Source organism: Odocoileus virginianus, chromosome 6 (genome assembly GCF_023699985.2).
Source record: "Odocoileus virginianus isolate 20LAN1187 ecotype Illinois chromosome 6, Ovbor_1.2, whole genome shotgun sequence".
NCBI classification, from domain to species: Eukaryota; Metazoa; Chordata; class Mammalia; order Artiodactyla; family Cervidae; genus Odocoileus; species Odocoileus virginianus.
In genome coordinates this window covers 35,884,787-35,907,127 of record NC_069679.1, presented here as the reverse complement: position 1 = coordinate 35,907,127, position 22,341 = coordinate 35,884,787, and the positions used below count along the sequence as shown (strand labels likewise).

General features: G+C 39.9%; 2 protein-coding genes and 1 non-coding gene across 6 annotated transcripts in view; all 3 read left to right on the top strand.

Annotated features, from left to right (window-relative positions):
- RAB8B (RAB8B, member RAS oncogene family) overlaps positions 1–6,034 on the top strand; it is a 70,420-nt gene extending 64,386 nt beyond the window's left edge. The window contains exon 8 of the mRNA XM_070469161.1: positions 721–6,034. Coding sequence (XP_070325262.1) covers positions 721–813 — 93 coding nt within the window. The 3' untranslated portion in view covers positions 814–6,034. The remainder of the gene's footprint in view (positions 1–720) is intronic.
- A 7,432-nt stretch (positions 6,035–13,466) lies between these two features.
- APH1B (aph-1 homolog B, gamma-secretase subunit) overlaps positions 13,467–22,341 on the top strand; it is an 81,087-nt gene continuing 72,212 nt past the window's right edge. For 3 of the 4 annotated variants that reach the window (XM_020901529.2, XM_020901530.2, XM_070469160.1), the window contains exons 1-2: positions 13,468–13,730; positions 16,171–16,341. In XM_020901529.2, coding sequence (XP_020757188.2) covers positions 13,618–13,730; positions 16,171–16,341 — 284 coding nt within the window. In that variant the 5' untranslated portion in view covers positions 13,468–13,617. Of the gene's footprint in view, positions 13,731–16,170; positions 16,342–22,341 lie in introns of all 4 variants that reach the window. The other variant, XM_020901531.2, reaches the window with a different exon arrangement.
- On the top strand, positions 15,126–15,198 carry TRNAC-GCA (transfer RNA cysteine (anticodon GCA)). The gene has a single exon. It is a non-coding gene; the product is annotated as a tRNA-Cys (tRNA).

Below are 22,341 nucleotides of genomic sequence, written 5' to 3'. Positions count from 1 at the left end.
TTAAAGAGAAGGCATATGTTCACATTAAGTCATTTTTTCCCCTGTCTTACCTTTTCAACCCAGTTAAACTTTGATTCTCATTTCTGTTTCCTCCGATTTTTTTTATTTCTGAACTGCAGCTGTTTTAGTTCTTTCCTCTGGCTCCATAAGTGGTCTTTGATTGAATTCTGTTCAGAATAATTAAAGTAATAATGGCACAAGTTAAATATTGTTTCTGTATATAACTGTGATTTTGAAGTTGCTGAAGTTGCTTTTGCTGAAGTGATTTTGAAGTTGCTTCAATTTGAAACAATCTCAGTGATGACTCATTAGGACAACCTGAAAAGTTTGGTTTACCCCGAATCTTGCATGTAATTGTATACCTTATGTTACCAGCTCTTCTTGACTCTAGCAGGATTGCCAGTACCAGTATCTTAACATCGTTTCCATCATTACCCTTGATACTTTACACTCTTGTGGTTATAATTTCTTTGGACTGGAAATAGGAACTGCCTAACTAAAATGTTGTTAATGTATTAGGTGCTCGCCTTAAAATAGTTTTCCCTTTTTAACCCACTGTTTCCAAAGAAATAGAAAGCGTAAGAGCTTAACTAGATCCCTTCCTAATTAGACTACTGAGTACAAATTTATGGGCATGGTTAGATATTTTTATTTTTTGGATAATTGAGCTCAAACCATGAAACTTTTATCTCCTTGGTAACTTCATCTTCTGTTTTTCAGAACGACAGCAATTCATCAGGGGCAGGTGGACCAGTGAAAATAACAGAAAACCGATCAAAGAAGACCAGTTTCTTCCGTTGTTCGCTACTTTGATGAACTTTTTCTGAGAGACTGCAGCACATCTTGAGGACCCTCTCCTGCTTCTCTGAAAGCACAGGTCACCCAGCCTCAGAACCACCCCACCTGGCTGCTACTGAGAGCACCGCTGAACCTGTACCTAGATTCTGCACACTAAGTGTGCAGTGGATCCCAGCCTTATGGCCCGTCAGGATAACAGGCTTCACTCTTCAAACGTGGAAGCCATGAAGTGGAGACATGTGCCGGACTTAACTTGTTTCTCCTCTGTTTTATTGCGTGTTGCAGAAGCTGCTACCGTTTTCTTTTTCACTTTGCACATCAGTGTTAGCCTTTCATTGTTACAGCACAATCTGAGATTCATATCTGCACACTTCTGACAGATTTGCTTTTGGCAATGTTTTTTAAAAAAGAGTAGAACATTTAAAGCAGAGGTTAATATACTAAAATTTTAGGACGTTTGGTCTGGTTCATATGGCCAAATGTTATTGCATTGATAGCATTTATTTAAGGGCTCTGGTTTTCTTAAAGAGTCATTAAATTTTGATAAAAGTTTATTTTAGAAATTCCTAAAAATGCCCATCAAAGGCCGCAGCTTATTTCTTCAAATTGTTTAGAGTTTTCTTCATTCCCGACCTTTTTGCCGGAGAGTCTGAGTAGCTGAATAAATCATTTTTTTCAATTGATTACTTCTGCCTACTCTATTGAAGCTGCATTTGGAAATCATCTTAGTGTCACTTTTCTTGAGATTTGTATTCCCTCTTCTTTCCTACGTTTGACCTATTGTAATCACTTACCTAAAACATATTTGAACACTGCTGTCTGTTTCTACATGTAAACTTCTTGAGCTGGAATTTTACATAGGCAGAGAGTTAGTTTAGGGTTTTATTTCAGCATCTAGTTGATGTTTTGTCACATCAGCATATGTCATATATCTTTTCCTAGATTCACTCTTAGCTTACTGGTTTAGTAGTAATGCCCAGTTCTTACCATAATCCCTGTCTGAAGAGTTAGATTCGGACTCAGTTCACAGAAAGCTTACCCATAGGGAGAGAGGTTAACTTGTGGATGTAATTTCACAGAGATAGTTGTTGGTAATGGTGAAAATGATTTTTTTTAATTGGACTTTTATTATTATTATTAAGAGTAATTAGTCCTAGTGCATCCTCTAGGAAAAGTCTCACCTTTTCATTAGAGAAAATAAGAGCATGGTTTCAGTTTTACAACAGTTGTTATTAAATGTGTAGAACCCAGATCCATCTGTTCAGGTTCACTGTTATAGAACTTGGTCCAGCCATTTGGATGAAAGCCAACCAAAAGCTTAGCTGCCTTTCTCATCATACACTGGTACTGGTAATGCCTTTTGTAGGTGAAACTGTCACATGAGGAAAAAAAGAAAGTATTTAGTATTAACTTACGTGCCAAATTCATTATATTATTCTAGCCTTCAATGTCATAACAAAGAGGGAGTAATAAAGAGGTGATTAGGGATTAATAATTATACTTCCTGTTAAGCCAGTTTTGTTTCACAAAGGTTCCCATCATGCTTAATGGTTAAGGCTGGAAGATGAAAGTGGGAATGGATTGCTTGTTACTGCAGAGAATTCTGCTTCAAATTAAGATGTATCACTGGAATACTTGGACCAGTCAGTCTTCACTACTTGTTTGAAAACTTAGGCACAATTTAGTGGCAGGAAATATATACCAGAGCTAGTTTTGATGGGTTCTCTAAACTTAATATCCACAAATTTCGGTCTCCTTGACTTTTTTTTTTTTGTACTTATAGGCTTAAAAGCACCTATTGGTGTACCAGTAAAATCAGTAGTTCCTTGATCACAAGTGGACTGTAAGTCTACCATCTTAAAATTAGATATTAATATATTTCTGAAATGAAGAAAATAATTTCTTAGAAACATCTTGTATTCACTGATTTTCAGGAAAAGATCCCAGCAGTTAAGCTTTCTGGATGGTAACAAGGTAATTTCTAAAAGGCAAGTGCTATGACACCACCTATGAATGTAACCCTCTTAGTAATTTACCTCGGACTCTTTGGTGTCTTAACACTTTGGTTTATATCTCAGGGGTTGTCTGCAAACCAAAACTGACATATTCTGTGGTTAACCTTTTTTTATTTTTAACAGAATGCTTTGCTTTTGTTTGTTTTGTTTTTTCCTTTTTTCTTCTGTTGTCGCATATGGGTTAATAACTAGTCTCCATGAACTTCCCTTTGAAAGAGCCTAGAAAAGTTAAATGAGTCTAAAAGTGTTCTTTGAAGTAGCAGCAAACTGGGGGTATATACTCTGTTATATAGAAATAAATTGTCCTTGCTATTTTCTTACATTTAGCTTTGCTAAATTGTATATAATTTGAGCTAAGACCATAGGAAATTCACTTTCTGCATGGTAACACTGCCCCAATAAATATTCCACTTTGCTTAATAATGTACATATAGTGCATTATTTTTTCTATTTGTAGATGAATTTAGTGACAGATAATTGTCTTTTCCCTGCTGAAACTGAAGAAATCTAGTTTTGTGTGAGCGTTTTTGTCGTCTTATGGGTCAGGATACATGAAGATTTTTTGCAGCAGTGTTAGTAGTTCAGTGGCTGCATTTTATTATCAGTGTGCTGATTTTTGACAATGATTGGGCTCAACCTTTTCAAATAAGAGTCTGAGGGTTATCAGACAATGCAAATGTGCTGTAACTAAGTAGTATGTAGGTCAGTTAATTGTAAAATGTTTCACTGGGAACTTATTTTAGCTACATTTTTCTTCAGACATGATGGGAAAATAATCCACTTGTGCATCAGTTAGGCGGTGCTGCAGGCTTTCTTACTCTTCACATGAACATTTTGTGCAGTCTTTGTTACAAATTTTCAGAAGACTATATACTCTTTACTTTGAAGGACTATTTTTTAATTATACCTCATTTAGCTAACTAGTATTCTAATACCTAGTAGAAAAACAGTGAGCCAGTCTTTAAGTATCCAGCACAATTTAGACTCTATGTTTTGTTTTGAACTAAAGCATCATTGGAAAAGGTAGGAGGTAGTTTAGGATAGAACACACATGTCTTATCCAATAGCGCAGGAAAAAAAAGTATTATCTTCCTGTCTCCATTAATAAATTTAGCTGTGCAATATAGATAAATGTTTGCATAAATTTCTAAATAAGAGATTATAACTCCGTTTTACAGGTTCTGAATGCTGAGAATCTGTATTAAGGCTTACTGAGTTTTTCTTGTGAGCAGTAAGTGATACATGTAAGCAGACTTTCTTTGCTTGTTCATAACTTTGATTTCTTTATAAATTTAGTTATTAATCTCAAAAGGCAAGTTTCTAAGCTTAAAATTTTAAAACAGCATTTTGTTATGTTGGTTTACTTATCTCAGATTTTAAGCACTCATTTCTCATGTCAGATGTTTTAGATTTTTTCTTTTAACAGAAAGGACATTCCTTTTTCCATCTTGTTACATCTAAAGAAGGGGGTGGGGGAATGTCTAAAAAATTCCTTGTCCTGTAGAGATGTAGATGGACAGGATATGCTAATAAAATTTTAAGTACTAGCACAATTTTACAGTAGAAATGGTCTTTTTTCAGACTAATAAAATTAATATTATGATCACTATGAAAAAAATGTAAGTGAAATTTGCAGAAATGGAAATTAGCAAGCAATTGTTATAGGTATATTTTCAAATTTTACTTCATTTTTTAAAATGCTTGTGCCATACGCAATTGCATTTCTTATTGCCAAGAACTAATAGAACTTGTTTCATTTCTTATCTTTTTTTAAAATGTGAATTTAATTATAATTCATTCCTATGGCCTTACAGATGGGTCTTATTTTGTTTATTTGCAGCTGACACTGTTCCTTTAAAGCAAAATACCTTAAAGTGTTTGACTAAAATCATGTCGCCAGTGGGAAATACCTGTTTTTTCCATAGAGTTGTCCTCCTGTCTATGTTTCAGCATACTTTACCTTTGCTCCAACGGCTTAATGTGAAAAACCGGCAGATAAAGTGAACCTGTCATGTTGTTGATCTTGTTAAAGCCAACTCATTAACTGTGTACTGATAATGATGCTGTGTTTTGGGTTTGTTTTTTTTTTTTTAAGGAAAAAAAATGGATTTTATTCCAGATGAACTTTTTTTTACAATGTTCGTCTAAAATAAAAACTACATAATGAAAATACTCATATCTCTCTGAAATGCACGTTTAAAAAATGTCTTTTCTAATTTGCTAGGTATGTGTCATAAACCATGGTAGACCTGAGATATTTTAGCAAACTTTACATCTGACTTTACATCAAACTTTACATCTCCTGCAATGCAGGAGACCCGGGTTCAATCCCTGAGTTGGGAAGATTCCCCTGGAGAAGGAAATGGCAACCCACTCCGGTACTCTTGCCTGGAAAATCCCATGGACGGAGGAGCCTGGGAGGCTGCAGTCCATGGGATCCCAAAGAGTTGGACATGACTGAGCGACTTCACTTTTGCTTTCACATCTGACTTAGAGTTCTCCTTTTGTTTTTTGGGAGAGGGAAATTTTATTTATGTTTTACAGCAGTTTTGATGATTTATAGTTGGTTTACAATGTCATGTTAGTTTCTCTTTGTTCAGGCCTCCTTATCTTTTGCCTAGATTTCTGTAACTTCTCCTAACCAGTCTTCTAGTCTCTTATTTTCCTCCTCTCCAGTTTTCACAGTGCTGAATGGTTTTTAAATCTATCACTGCCACATTTAAACCCTTTAACCTGGCAAAGTCCTTTGCTACCTCCACCTCTTTCTCTGCAGCCTTTGATTTTGTCACACTTGAACTCACACATATCTTTTGAACCTCATCAGTACTTGCATCTCCAAACAACATGCTTTGTCATTTCTTTCCTTAGGCTGCTCCTTCTGCTGACTCTCCACCCCTTGCCTGACTGACTTCTTATCTTTCAATGTTCAGTTAGGGTTTGGTGGGAAGACTTCAGCAACAACCCCATCCTTGGTTAGGAACCCTCTCCTATGCCTGCCCAAAGTGTCAATCACGGCACTGGATTGGAATCATCTGTTTACTTTCCTTCCCCACTAGACTCAGCTCTTGCAGGCTGGGGACTAAGTATTTGGTTTTTGTATTCACAGTATCAGACAAAGGGCCTGGCATATAGTAGGTGTTTAAGAAATGTTGGGGGGAAAATGAGTGAATTTCAGCAGTCATCAAAATCAACCATCACTGAATAAAGTTAAGTATAAAGTAGGAGTTGTTTGGTTCTCCATTTACTTTTTTTTTTCCATTTACTTTTTAATTTGAAGAAAGATTAAAAGTAAAGGGGGACTTCCCTGGTGGTCCAGTGGTTAAGAATCTTCCTTCCAGTGCAGGGGACTCGGGTTCAATGCCTGGTCAGGAAACTAAGATCCCACATGCTCCCACAAGGGCCTCAACTACTAAGCCCGCACATGCCCCATTGGTGGCCCACATGCTCTGGAGCCCAGGCGCCACAACAGAAACCAAAAATAAATAATAAATATTTTTTTAGAAAGTTGGAAGTAAATTCATCAGAGCCTCAGTAAGTTTAGCAATAAAAAGAGAAGCTTCATTATCTGGCCCTCATCTTTATTTTAGTCTTTGTTAAATATCTTACACTATTTTAACCTTTACAGAAGGATGTTCTTTTAATAAGACAAATCACCCATCACCCAGAATGTTGTTTATATATCAGTAAATTGGGTAAATCCTCTCTTCCCCTCTCTTCAATGTTTCCTATTGACAAAATTGAAGTTTTCTAATATTAGTTACAGGGATACATGAGTATACTCCCACAGCAAGTATATATGAAACACATCAATGGCCATATCAGCAAACAAAGGATATTGTGGCCATCAAGTCATGAGCCACCACATCCACCCCACCCACACCACACACACACCCTGCAAAACAGCACCTAGAGGGGATTCAAGATGAATCTAGATAGGTAAGGTGCATACCTAAGAAATTGTTTCAGTGAGCCCAGACTCTTGCATCTTCCCACCCGTAGAAAAGTGCTAAATTCATTAACATGAACAGTAATCTTTTTGATATTCTGACTACCAGGTTTTTGCTTTTTCAAAAATTCCTATATATCTGGCTCCTTCCTTGCCTCTTTGGATCAGTAACTCAGAAATGTCTGAGAGGCTGTCTTATGGGCTTAAGTCCTCAGCCAGTCGGCTGAATAAAAAATTCTCAGCTTTTAGGTTGTGCCTTTTTTTTTCAGTTGACACAAGTAAAATTAATTAATTTGTATATATATGTATGTATATATATTATATATATATGTATATATTATATACATGTATATATATATGTCTTTGCAGAAACCATCATCCTTGATTTTTCCCTCTCCCTCACTCCGTGGAGCTCATCAGTAACTAACTTTTGTTTTGCACAATTCCTAAATCTCTTTTGAATTTGTCTGCTTTTCTCCAGACTCCTGCTTTTCTCCAGACTCCTGCTGTTTCCCTGATTCATACCTGCAGATGCCAAGAACTTCTTATCTGGAATCCCATTTCCCATTATCTGCAAAGGAGATCAGAGCCTGCCACTCCCTTGGATAAGCTTGGAACTTCAGGTGAACTCTAACCTGCTGTCCTTTTTTGTCTCTTCTCTCCTCACACTCCGAGGACATCCTGACCTACTTTTTGTCCTCAGAAATGCCCTGCTTTCTTTCACTTTGGAGTCTTTTCTCTTGTCTTTCTCTGTCTCTCCTACTTCTAGCTTTACTAACTCCAAAGCTGAGTCCTGAATGAGTGGGTGTCATCTTTAGCAATACCTCACAAATTTGGATTGGCTCTCCTTCTGAAACAGGAGAGAAGAGGGCAGGGTACAACCTTTGAAAGAATGTCATAGCCCGAGGACATGACATCAACTGATAAGAACTAAATAGGTCCAAGATGGTGGATGAAGAAACAAATAGGTCCAAGACTCAGATGAGTTGACTTCCACTAGACCTTGAGCCTCATTATATGCTCATCGTAACACATCAGCAAGCTAAATGACACATCCAGCAGCACCAGGATAGTTCTGAGACCAACCATCAAAGGCCAAAAGGTGGGCTGCAGCCCATTTCCTTGAAATCCCCATCCCTTCCCCCAAGACAGTTGGAATACTCCTCCCACTCAGCCTATGAAGTTACCCAGCCCATAAAAAATAACCATGCCATATTTCAAGGCCACTTTCACCTACTGAGATGGCCAACACATTGTGGAGTATGTTTCTCTCTAAATAAATCCACTTTTTACTTATCACTTTGTCTTTAACTGAATTCTTTCTGCAAAGGAACATCCAAAATTTGAGTTTCATTAAGTCCTGAAAACAAATGTGTGATCTCAGTTAAAAGACCATGGGTTTTGACTGGGTTTGAATCCAATCTGAGTTACATGGATTCACTTCCACCTTTCTTATATCCTCATAATCCTTCTCCTTGCCTGTCTTGGTAAAGAATCCACCTGCAATGCAGAAGACCCTGGTTCGATTCCTGGGTCGGGAAGATCCCCTGGAGAAGGGAAAGCCTGCCCATTCCAGTATTCTGGCCTGGAGAATTCCATGGACTCTATAGTCCCTGGGGTCACAAAGAGTTGGACACAACTGAGCGACTTTCACTTGCCTGTCTGGTGTCTTCACTAGACCGTAAGCTCGGTGAAGACAGGATACACAGCTGTTTCACTGGTGTAACTCCCAGAGCCTAGCATTGTGCCTGATAACGTCATAGTCATGCAACATGAATTTTGAATGAATAAGTAAATGGTTGAGTATAATCTATCAGCACTGTCAGAAAATAAAGCTCAAGTGAATTCATTAGTATATTATAAATTACTAGTAGGTATGTCCAAGCATTACTGGATAAATTGCTAAAATGTGATATTACTTTTTTACACTCCCACTCCTCCAGGTGCACACCCAGCAGTTTGTATTCTTATCCATAGCATGTGTCAGCCTCCTTCCCCCAGGTATCTTTTAGAGACTTAACTCCCAACATCACTTAGTATGTTTTCGAGTCTCTGGAGAAAGCTCATAGTAAGTTCATAAAAACTTGAGAAGTCAATAGCACTGCTACTTAGCTTCTCAGTCCTCACTTGTAAGTAGAATTGCTAAAATCAGTGTAAAGTGCTTTTTAAACAGCAATGCATTATATAAATGTAATTCAGAGAAAGCTTGAAATAAGTGTTTTTAGTAAATAAGTGTTTTAGTAAATGAATGCTGAAGATTATCTTATTGGTGATTTTGATGGTTTGTTCTAGTTAATTTCTATTCCAACAGACATATCAGTTAAGGATGTCTTAATGTTGGGGGTGGGGATAGGAGGGAGGTTTAAGAGTAAGGAGATACACACATATATATACACACACACATATGGCTAATTCATGTTGTATGGCAGAAGCCAATACAACATTGTAAAGCAATTATCCATCAATTAAAAATAAATTTAAAAAGATGTCTTCATAGATAGGGGGGCAGATTCATTACATTTTACACTGGTGGTAGTTGTTTAGTTGCTAAGTCGTGTCTGAATCTTGTGACCCCATGGACTGTAGCCTGCCAGGCTCCTCTGTCCATGGGATTCTCCAGGCAAGAATACTGGAGTGGGTTGCCATTTATTTCATAATTAGAGCTGCTAAATACAATTATCTCATATTTCTTTGTAAGGTCTAGGTATGTTTTTTTGGAGAGTGGATAACTGATTGTTAAAACATCATTTCCCCAATGATGAAAACCTAATCTTAATTTTAGGTTTTACATTGCCTCCCCATTTTTAAACTAGACTTGAAGACTGAAATTGAACTGAGATATAGTCAAGATATCCTAAGTACAAATTCCCCCAACTTATAGCTCTCTATGTTGAGTTGCCTACTTCTAAAGTATTTGAGGCAGCTTTAATGGAGACACAGATCTTGGTTAAAATCGAGGTAATCAAATCAAAATAGGGATAAAAGAATAAGCATATTCTGAAGTCATGGCAGTAATTGTAATTAAAACAAAAAAGAATAGTTGCTATAATCGACTATTAGATTTAGCTCCAAGCTTCCTGGAAATTAAGATGAAGCCTGAATATGATAAGTTAGCTCTCAGGCTTAGCATATGCGCTTGTCAGGCAAAACAAAACTTTTTTTCTAGCCCTTTTTTTTACTTAAAAAGTAAATTAGAGATACCGAATAATGATAATGAAATAGTTTTGTGAAATTTGCAAGAAAAAATGTAGATAGCCATTTTGCTACATGAAAAACTGTGTTCACCTCTTGGTGGATGTCAATGCAAAAAAGCACAAGGAAGCCAAAGATCAGGAGAAGGAAGGATTTATTACTCGCAGCAAGTATGGAGAACACTGGGGATCTTTCTCAAAGCAGTGTACAGACAGCAAAATTGGGGAAATTTCAAGGTAACTGTACATGCATATTTATGAAGGGGCTTGAGCAGAGGGGAATTAAGCATAGAATTGAGACAGAGTTTGACAATAGTCCAAGCTTTAGTTGATTAAAGTCATGAAGGTCGGGAAAGGTCAAATGCATCATCCCTCAGGTTCCAGTTGATCTGGTGGTTGAGGTTTCAGGCTAATCTTTACCGTTGAAACAGAACTGGGAGTCTTTATTGCTGATGTATTATCTTTCCTATTGTTGCTTATCTTGCCTGATAACTGTCCTGCATTCTTTTGTTCCCTTAAGATTATTAATTACTGGGACATCCCTGGTGGTCCAGTGACTAAGAGTGTGCTCCCAATGCAGGGGGCCCAGGTTCAGTCGCTGGCAAGGGAACTAGAGTCCACATGCCACAACTAAGACCCAACACAGCCAAATAAATAAAAATAAGTGTTTTTTATTTTTATTATTAATTACTAATTTTTAATTATTAATTACTAAGACCAGTTCAAGGACAAGCATTGTGTCCAGGCTTAGATGACAAAATAGCTTAGGCAAAAAACAGATTTTCTTATGTCAATAAAGCCATGCCTGTTTCTCTTTCTCAGCGGATCCTCTATTGTATCTGCTTACAGTTTCTTGTATTAAAAAAAGCTTAATTTCACACCAAGGACATGAGTATGATATGCTTCTATGAAGGCATTTCTGCATGAAGCTGAAGTAATGTAAATACATTTGACAAATCTGATTCAGGATAGAACCAAAGGAATCTATCTAATGGTGAATCACTTTATCAATTTCAACTATTGTCTCAACCTGAGTTTTAATAGATACTGGAAAAGACATTTCAAAATGAAGAAAAATTCTGTGGAGTAAAAGGAAAATATATATGTCTATTTTAAATGGACAAAGATGACATTTTACCATAAAGAAATGAGCCACAAAACATCTTCAGTCAGGTCCCAATTTTTGTCTTTTCAGTGTTGATTCACAAGAGCTTTATTCATGATAAAGAATATGTAGAAATGGCTAACACTTATATAGCACTTACCAAACAGGCACAATCCTAAAAAACCCATAATATGTTAAATATTATTATCCCCATTAAATGTGGCTCAGACAGTAAAGAATCTGCCTGCCATGCAGGAGGCCCGGGTTCAATCATGGGATTGGGAAGATCCCCTGGAGAAGGGTATGGTAACCCCACTCCAATATTCTTGCCTGAAGAATTCCAGGGACAAAAGAGTCTGGCGGGCTCTATCCAGTCTATGGAGTCACAAAGAGTCAGACAAGATTGAGCAACTTAAGACCAGACTGTTAGACATGGAGATAAATCTTATTAGATGTGAATGATCAGTGAAATTAACCTTCTGGTTTTAATTTGTAAAACTCTCAGAAACTGTTCGATTAATATAAAATAGCAAATGTTTGTGAATTCCACTTTTAAAATTATTTCATCCATTGAACAGGTATTTAGTGAGCACCCTCTTCTGGTCTGAAGGCAAGAATACTGGAGTGGGTAGCCATTCGCTTCTCCAGGGGATCTTCCAAAGCCTGGGATACAACTCAGGTCTCCTGAACTGCAGGCAAATTCTTTACCATCTGAGCCACTGCTGTTGTGCAACCAAGAAAGAACAAAAACCCTGCCCTCCAAAATTTTATGTGTTAATGGGAGATACAAACAAGTAAAAACTGAGTAGGGAGATGAACCTGTTACTATGGGATGATCAAAGAATGCCTTCAAAACATTTTTTTTAAGACTTGGCAGGAGTGGGGTACAAATAAAACTAGCTCACCAAAACAACCCCGAGATGGGGCTTTTATAGTCTAAGAGTTGTCACCTGGGTCATCACAGCCACCCCAGCTATAGTTTTGTACAGTCAACAAATGGCATAATGTCCTTTAAAAAAAAGACTCCTTTGTTTAGAAATGGAATCCTGCCTATGTCCTGTGTGTTCTTCTTCAGTTGATCTGGAATCTTCCCCTGTCCTGGATCCAAAGGGGGTTGGGGACCTCCACTCCTCTTAGGCATCTCACAGCTGGCGTCCTTGGCCAGCGTAATGTATACGATTGGTGGCAGCAGGGGACTGAGTGCTTTGGCTCCAACTCTAAAATCTCCAGTGATCTCTGCCTCTGGATCAGAAGCTACCATACCTTGAGACATGTTAGAACTGGACATGGAACAACGGAGCGGTTCCAAATCGGGAGAGGAGTATGTCAAGGCTTTATGTTGTCACCCTGCTTATTTAGCTTATATGCAGTGTATAGCATGAAAAATGCCGGGCTAGATGAAGCATAAGCTGGAATCAAAATTGCTTGGAGAAATATCAATAACCTCAGATATGCAGATGACACCATCCTTATGGCAGGAAGCAAAGAGGAACTAAAGAGCCTCTTGATAGAGGTGAAAGAGGAGAGTGAAAAATCTGGCTTAAAACTAAACATTCAGAAAACTAAGATCATGGCATCCGGTACCATCACTTCATGGCAAATAGATGGGGAAACAATAGAAACAGTAACAGACTGTTTTCTTGGGCTCCAAAATCACTGCAAGTGACTGCAACCATGAAATGAAAAGATGCTTGCCCCTTAGAAGAAAAGCTGTGAAGAACCTAGACAGCGCATTAAAAAGCAGAGACATTACTTTGCTGACAAAGGGCCACATAGTCAAAGCTATGGTTTTTCCAGTTGTCATGTATGGATCTGACAGCTGGACCATAAAGAAGGCTGAGCACCAAAGAACTGATGTTTTCAAACTGTGTTATTGGAGAAGACTCTGGAGAGTCCCTTGGACTGTAAGGAGATAAAACCAGTCAACTCTAAAGGAAATCAATCCTGAATATTCATTGGAAGGACTGATGCTGAAGCTGAAGTTCCAATACTTTGGCCACCTGATGCGAAGAGCCAGCTCCCTGGAAAAGACCCTGATGCTGGGAAAGATTGAAGGCAAGAGAAGGGGCCACAGAGGATGAGATAGTTGGATGGCATGATCGACTCAATGGACAAGAATTTGAGCAAACTCCAGGAGATGGTGAAGGACAGGGAAGCCTGGTGCTGCAGTCTACGGGCTCTCAGAGTCGACCAGGACTGAGCAAGCAAACAACAACAACAACGACTCCAGAGCGGAAGCCTGGTGAGCCGCGCCCCGCCCCGCCCCGCCCCGCCCCGCCGCGCCCCGCCCCGCCCCGCCGCGCCCCGCCCCGCCCCGCCGCGCCCCGCCCCGCCCCGCCGCGCCCCGCCGCGCCCCGCCCTCCGCTGCGGCGCGCCGCGCTCCGCCCCCGCCGCGGCCCGCCCCACCACACCCTCGCCCGCCGCCGCGCCCCGCTCGCGCCCCGCTCTCGCCCCGCCTCCAGTCTCTGGTCCTGCCCCGCCCTCGTCCTGGTTCTCAGCTGGTTCGGCGCTCTGCGCCCCACTGTCTAGGCCAGGCCCCCCCGGCCGGCTTCTGCGGTCGCCATGACGGCGGCCGTGTTCTTCGGCTGCGCCTTCATTGCCTTCGGGCCTGCGCTCGCCCTCTATATCTTCACCATCTCCACCGAGCCGTTACGCATCATCTTTCTCATCGTTGGGTAAGGCGGTTGCGCCGGGAAACCCGGACCCGGGGCTCCCCTCCCCCGCCGCGGGTACCCGCGATCCCTGGCGCCCCACCAAACAGCTCGATCACTTTGGGCTTTAAAGCGGAGAATGGTTGAAAGTGGGAGAGCTGAGACCCCTTTCCCTGGGACTTCTTGCCCTCCTCCGAGGGTCGGCGACCTCAGAGAGCGAGCTGACATCGTGAAGGAGCTCCCATCGTGGGTCTCAGAAAACCCTGACGCTTGGCTCGGTAGTCTTTGCCTAGGGTCCGTGGGTGGGCGTTCGTCTTATGTTAAAACTGTGTAAACAATTGTGGATAACTTCAAATATACATCTTTGATTTATTTTGGAGAGGGCGCCTCAGATTGAAACAGACATCTCTAATCCCAAGCTAGTTAAGAGCCCTTAAGCACCTGGGGATCAGGTGCTTTAAAACACACTCCTAACCAACCCCTACCCGTGATCAACTGAACAGGAATGTCTAGGGGGTGGGATTCGGGCTACGCAATTTATTTTAAGAGACCCAGGTTTTCCAGGTATGCGGCCAAAGGGTAGAAGCCTGTGAAAACTCCGCAGCACCTGTAGTACATCTCTTTGCAGGAGCTTGGTCAATACCGAACTCCGGTGGCGAATGTGGTCATAATGCCAGTTTTCACCTGTCTGGCAGCTCTTACTGGAGCTTCCCCATGACCGTCTGTGCTGTTGAGTCTCACTTGGCATCAGGAGAAACGGCCAGGCCAGGCCAGGGAGTCCCACCCTTTCTGAACTTCTTCACCTCTCACACTGTATTGAAAGTGCTGCTTCACAAGTCATTTAAAAACCAATATAGAGGGACTTCTTCCCCGGTGCCTTAGACGGTAAAGCGTCTGCCTGCAGTGCGGGAGACTCAGGTTCGATCCCTGGGTCGGGAAGATCCCCTGGAGAAGGAAATGGCAACCCACTCCAGTACTCTTGCCTGGAAAATTCCATGGGCTGAGGAGCCTGGTGAGCTACAGTCCATGGGGTCGCAAAGAGTTGGACACGACTGAGAGACTTCACTTTCACTTTCACATAGAGGGACTTCACTGGTGGTCCGGTGGTCAAGAGTTCAGGGCACTCTGGTTCGATCCTGGTTGGGGAACTAAGATCCCACACGCCTGCTGGCCACAACTAAGACCCTGTGCGGCCAAGTAAAACAAAAAATACAATGGAGATTTGGGCAGAAGGTCTGTAAAGCTTGTTATAATCATTAAACTCCACAGGAATGTTGTAAAAACCAGACCTGGGAAACTGATCTAGATCAGAGCACAGGCTTTCAACATCTGGATTTTAAACAATTGTTCTGTTAATAGAGACATAGACATTTTCCTGGAAAAAAATATTTATACATCAGTGGACAAAGCTTTGGGGCTTCCCTGGTGGCTCAGAGGTTAAAGCGTCTGCCTGCAATGCAGGAGACCCAGGTTCGATCCCTGAGTCAGGAAGATCCCCTGGAGAAGGAAATGGCAACCCACTCCAGTGTACTTGCCTGGAGAATACCAGGCTCCTACCTCCATGGGATCGCAAAGAGTTGGACACAACTGAGGGACTTCACTTTCCCTTTCCCTCTCCAGTAATCCCTTCCCAGTATTGCTGGGGGAGAGGGGAGGTAAGGGTGTAGCTAGGAGGAGACTTTGCAGTCATTTACCCTTTGGCTTCCAGGCATTTGTCAGGTTCTCTCTTGAGGGAAGGCTTTTTATAGGGAGGAGGAACAAAGCTTTAATTAGGAAGCTTAATTAGCAAATAACGAAATTTACAGCCAGACAGTCCTTGGCAAATAGTCTTCAGATGTACTTACAAAAAGAAGGATCACTGAAAAAAGTTATTTTTTACGAAAAATTTCAAATTCCTCTTGGACTGCATGTTTGTTTCACCAGGGAAACTGCACATTGATTAAGAACAGTTGGACATTTTCTGTCAGGAAATCTCTTCTCAAGCAGGGTTTTGTTTTGTTTTTTATTTTTATTTATTTATTTTATATGTAATTCTTTCAGGTGTAAGTGGTATCTCTTGGCTCTGTACATTTTATTTGTTTTTAACTTTTTACTTTGTTTTGGGCTGTAGCCAATTAATGTTGTGATAGATTAAGGTGAAAGCAAAGGACTCAGCCATATGGATGTATCCATTCTCCCCCAAACCACACTGCTATATTTAAAATGAATAACCAGAACCTGTGTATAGCACATGGAATCCTGCTCAGTGTTATGTGGCAACCTGTACATTTTATTATTATTATTATTATTTTTTGGCATGTAATATGTGGGATCTTATTCCCCAACCAAGAATTGAACCTGCTCTCCCTGCATTGGAAGCTCAGAGTCCTAACCTCTGGATGACCAAGGAAGTCCCTTTTTCTTTCCTGCTTTTAAATCGTTTTTGATCCTGTTCACTTATAACTTTTTTCCCTCCAATTTTCAGAGCTTTCTTCTGGTTGGTGTCTCTGCTGTTTTCTTCCCTCATTTGGTTCATGACAACAACCTTTATTGATAACAAAGATGAACCAAGAGAGAAATATCTGCTGATTTTTGGAGTGTTAATCTCAGTCCTTATCCAAGAAATGTTCCGGTTTGCATATTATAAACTTTTAAAGTAAGTTAAGTGTTTGATTTACTTTTTTTCCCCCAGTGTTTTTTGAATTATTATTTAGTAGTTTGAAACATTAATATGTTGTTGTATTTGAAGGTCCATGTCTTCCTACATAGTTCCAAGCCAGGGGATCGTACATTTCCACCCTGAAAATATTGAGTATTTTAAGTTGTGGGCCCTCATTCCTTCTTTCACTCATTCAAAAAGTATGTCTTGAGAATTTACTTAATGCCATTCACTACTCTGGGTACTGGGGATACATCATGATTAAAAGACAGTCTCATGGTGTTACCTTATAGTGGAAAGAGACAACAGATGAATAAACAAGAAAATACATCATATATTGCAAGATAAGTGCCACAGAGAAAAATAAGGTAGAGAAAGTCATTGAAACAATAAGTACAAAAACTGTTCCAAATCAGAATTTATACGTGCTTCTCTTTAACATCACCTAAAATAGGTAATTCTTATGGCAATTATGCTTGCTGTAATTTTGACTGTGTTGGAGGAAACAAGTGTTCGTTTTGTGATAATGTCATTTGATTTCATGTCTGTAATAGAAAAATACATTAAAAAAAAAAGTGGGCATGAGTTCCCTTTCTAGGCCAGGAAGTAGATCATCTGTAGGATCCATGAGGCGCTCACGTGAAACCACTGTTTGAAAGCACAGCTTGAACTTGGAACAGTATTTTCCATCAGGCGGTCATGAGTTTGGCTTTGATTACATAGTAATGCTTAGTTAGTAGATGGATAAATGTGCTGTTTTTTCATTTCTGCAAATGAGTTAATTAAAGCACTTTATGAATTTCAAGGGTGCAGCCAAGACAGAAAGGACCTCAATAGCATCTCTTGTAATAGGCCTCTGATCCTTTGTTCCTGCCAAAATGCCAAGGCTTCTGTATTTTTTACTTGATGCTTTTAATAACAGATACTGAAATGTAGTAATGAAGCAATTTAAACCACTAGTAGAAAACCAGGAAGCCATTGCTTAGAAGCAAAAGGAGTATCTTAGAAAAGGTTTAAAAATGAAAGTTCCATTAGTTCCTGGAAATATTAAATAGCAACAAATAAAAATCAAAGATAACATTTCAGGTTCCATGGGAATTACAGTATCCTTACGAGATGGGCATTCAGCTATGGTTGAATGTTTCTGGCATGCAGCAGTTAACTGCCATTTCAAAATTAAACTTTTCCTGTAGAATATATTAAGGTAATAAAGATCGGCCCTCTTTCTCACCTCTGCCATGCTCAGGCAAAAGCCGTCTCTGTCCCATGGTTGTCATCTTATCTCTTTCAAGACTGTGCATTCCTCATTTTCTCACCTGGCCCTCAGAAGACACGGATGTGGCTTCCAAATCTTTTCCTGTCTCTGTTCGTTTATGTCAGTGGACACACTCCTTTCTGGCAGTGCCTGGGGTTTACCTGTGCCCAGGACCCAGCGCAGTGCTCCGCTGTGGTCAGAGTGGTTCAGAAAGCAGGGCCCTTCCCACCGTTGACAGGGCACTGCTCTCTTAACTCAGCTTCCTATTGCCCTGGACTTTCTTACTTCAGCGTCACCGTCATTGGCTCACGTTGTTTTTGCGTTTTCTAATTTCAGTAGATTTTCACAGATCAGGTCCTGGCTTTGGTAATAACCCTTGCGGACTTGAGATTCTACCACCTCAGTTACCTGAATTGGCTGAGTATCTGCTCTTCTTTACTGTTGTGTTTCTTCATGATTTCCACCTGGAAAGCAAAGCTTTATTGGCTGTAACCCAAGGTTCCAAAAGACAAGCCCAACATGAGTTGCCTTTTTCTTGGGGTGGGGGGTGGGTGGGTAAAGGGGGCAGCTGTTGCTGTGCTGCTTGTGGGATCTTAGTTCCCTGACCAAGGATTGAACCTGTGCCCTGGCAATGAAAGTGCGGAGTCCTAACCACCGGACTGCCAGGGAATTCCCCCCAGGTTGCCCGTTTTAATGAGGGCAGTGAGGACATAGGACCACATGTGGAAGGAAGTATTGCTGCCAGTCTGCAGGCTCTCAGGCCAGGAAATTCAGAGAAGCCTCCTTGGCCTTCTGGGGAAACCATATTTGGTCCTCCAAAAGGACCTTTGGAGATTTGCAGATAAATAATAGGACAAATATGTATTAACGGGTGCCTTTGTTTGCCTTTACAAAATGCATCTGCAACAAACCTTTGGAATATGATAAAATATTTTCCTAGCACATTTTAAAAATGTTGGATGTTATATAGTTACATGTTAAAACAAGTTTGAGAATTATGTACTTTACTCATGACTAACATTTATATCGATACATTTAAGTTGCTCTCTTAGGCTCCACTAAATTAAATCTAGGAACTTCAGTTTAATCAATATTTTAACTATCTCCACTGCCAAGGTAGAGTCTGAACTTTTAAGTTTAAAGTACTGCCTCAATTAAGTTTTTGCTACCTGAATTTGGTGCCAAGATTAAAATGTGGAGAGCTTGCACCAGTTAATTTGGAATTGAATCAAAGTATGCATTATTGTTTGTTGTTGTTTAGTCACTTCAGTTGTGTCCAGCTCTTTTGTAGCCCCATGGACTGTAGCCTTCAAGGCTTCTCTCTCCATGGATTTCTCAAGGCAAGAATACTGGAGTGCGTTGCCATTTCGTTTTCCAGGGTATCTTCCCAACCCAGGAATCAAACTTGCGTCTCCTGCACTGGCAGGCAGACTCTTTACCACCGAGAGCCGCCAGGGAAGCCCACTTATCTTTGTAGTTCAATATGAATTTATTTCATGACTCAGGCCTTAGGAACAGTACTTCACCTTGAATGAATGAATTGTAACTCTCAGCCTAGCAAAGCATTGCACTGTGAGAAATTGACATGTGGCCACAAATGATAGTTTTTCTACTTTAATTAGAAGGAAAAAAAAAATCCAAGTTATGGTCCTGCATATTGCCTAAAATATACACTAGAATTTTTTTGGCTTGGAGTGAAGCTTTTGTAGTTTGTCTGATAATGCTGATAGCATAAAGATTTGGTAATTTAAAAAATCATTTATAGAAGAAGTAGTAAGATAATCGTTGCTACAACTTTTTAAATGGCCTAAGTCTGTTTTTAAAAATTTCAAAAATAGTGTATTTTCATGCATATTCTCTGGTACTTTCCCTCTCTTAACACACACATGTAGAGTGAATCAGAGCAAATAAGAAAGCTGGTATGATTTATCATATATTTTTCAAAGTTTATATTTCAAAAAATTGAGCTTTTTCTTTTTTGTTTTTAGAAACAATAATAAATGCAAACAAAGAATTTTCCATTTCAGTAAAATGGTCAAATTACAATCACTGTCCCTCATGTCATCAGTTGTGTGTTGTGTCCATCAGGAACTCGGAAGCTGATGATGGTGCCTTTTATTTTTTCACTTCCTGATATTGGCTCTGAGAACAGTTGGTGCCCTAGACATTTCCTTCCACATAGAAGGAGGACGTTTACAAAACTTTTCAGTTTATAGCTTTAATATATTTGTGATAGCAGAACTTTGTTATACTAAATATCAAAAATCTCTTATTCATTACTGAGCAATTTATATAAAACAGAAATCCTCCAAAATGTGTTGATTCTATTATACCATTATATCTGTTTGTTGATGGAGATTATTGCTATTATATAGGTCTGTAAGCATTCGTTAGCCTTTCAAAACACTCCTGTAATAAGTGAGTTTATGTAGGCTACTTGGGCATTTCAGGTGGTTACTGTTCCAGAGAAAGAAGATCACAGTTATGTAAATTCTGGCTCATATCCCTGCTACCAAATGATGCTTCCAAATGGAGAGCACTGAAATGGCAAATTGTTTCTTTTCCTTGGTTTTTTTTTTTTTTTTGGTCTTGTTGTGTGGCATGTGAGATCTTGGTTCCCTGACCAGATCAAACCTGTGCCCCCTGTAATAGAAGTGTGGGGTCTTACTTAACCACTGGATCACCAGGGAAATTCCAAAGATCTTTTTCTTTATGCTTATTACTATTTTGATTGAATTCTGTGTTGCCTTATTTAATACACTAAATAATATATATATAAGGCAAATATGTATAAATATATATTTATATTTATGTGATGAGATAGGCTTACTGCAGTGAATATGCATACCTTGAAATTTAATTAACACAATAACCCAGAATATAAGCTCTGTGTTTTGGCTAATTTTCTACACTTAAAGTTAACTTCACTCATTTTTGTTTCAGCACTTGTTGAAAAATCATTCTAAAATGTTTAGTTCCTTAGTTGCTTTAACAAATATATTTTATGGTAAATATAATTTAAATATCCTTTGAGTCAGGAACATTGTTGCAGACTTTCTAACCAACAAGGGATAGTAAAAGTGACGAGAGTGGAACTTACCTGGCCACAGTCCTGACACATTTGTGGGGGGGGGGGGGGGGGGCGGGGGCAGGGCTCATGGTAAGTTTGCAGGTTGCCCACAACAGAAGTCCAGATACTATCACTCTGAAGATAATTACTTACTGAGCAGTGGTTCTTTCAGGTATTCATTTATCTTCTTTTCTGAAGGTAGCATTTTATTCTCCCCTGAAGCCTGATTGGGGATATGAAAGAAATGTTTTAGAATCAGAAGACCATGTGATTAGGTATCCATGTGAGGGTTCAGACCATCAGTGTGAATAGGACTTAGAGGTAAGGAGAAGGACTTCCCTGGTGGTCTAGTGGTTAAGACCTGGCTTCCAGTGTGGGTGTGCAGGTTTGATCCCTGGGCAGGGATTTAAGATCCCACATGAAAGATCCCGATAACAACAACAGCAAACAAACCTAAAAGTAGAGAGAGGTGGGATGAATGACTATCAGTCATTGGTAAAGATGGCTTTTTTGAGCAATTGTTGCCTAACTGGACTTTGAGGAGTGAATACCATTTAGGTTCTACGGAGTGGAAGGTAGCAGGGAGGGTGGCACAATAAGTCTAACCCAGGCAGAAATACAGCAAAGTACTAAGAAGGTGGAATTAAAGATACAATACTTTGGGAAGAGGAACAATTTAGAGTGGTAGATGCCACAGCATATTGAATTAAATACTTCCTAAGACAGACTGATTTCAAATAGGAAAAGGAGTACATCAAGGCAGTGTACTGTCGACCCTGCTTATTTACCTTATATGCAGAGCACATCATGAGAAACACTGGGCTGGAGGAAGCACAAGCTGGAATCAAGATTGCCAGGAGAAATATCAATAACCTCAGATATGCAGATGACACCACCCTTATGGCAGAAAGTGAAGAAGAACTAAAGAGCCTCTTGATGAAGAGAAAGAAGAGAGTGAAAAAGTTGGCTTAAAGCTCAACCTTCAGAAAACTAAGATCATGGCATCTGGTCCCATCACTTCATGGTAAATAGATGGGGAAACAGTGGAAATAGTGGCTGACTTTGTTTTTCTGGGCTCCAAAATCACTGCAGATGGTGATTGCCGCCATGAAATTAAAAGACGCTTGTTCCTTGGAAGGGAAGTTATGACCAACCTAGACAGCATGTTAAAAAGCAGAGACATTACTTTGTCCACAAAGCTCCATCTAGTCAAAGCTGTGGTTTTTCCAGTAGTCATGTAGGGCTGTGAGAGTTGGACTGTAAAGAAAGCTGAGCTCAGAAGAACTGATGCTTTTGAACTGTGGTATTGGAGAAGACTCTTGAGAGTCCCTTGGACTGCAAGGAGATCCAACCAGTCCATCGGAAAGGAAATCAGTCCTGAATATTCTTAGGAAGAATTGATGGTGAAGCTGAAACTCCAATATTTTGGCCACCTGATGCAAAGAACTGACTCATTTGAAAAGAGCCTGCTGCTGGGAAAGATTGAAGGCAGGAGGAGAAGGGGACGACAGAGGAAGAGATGGTTGGATGGCATCACTGACTCAATGGACTTGAGTTTGAGTAAACTCCTGGAGTTGGTGATGTTCAGGAAGGCCTGGTGTGCTTTAGTCCATGGGGTTGTAAAGAGTCGGACATGACTGAATGACTGAACTGATACTGAAGCTTAGTCATG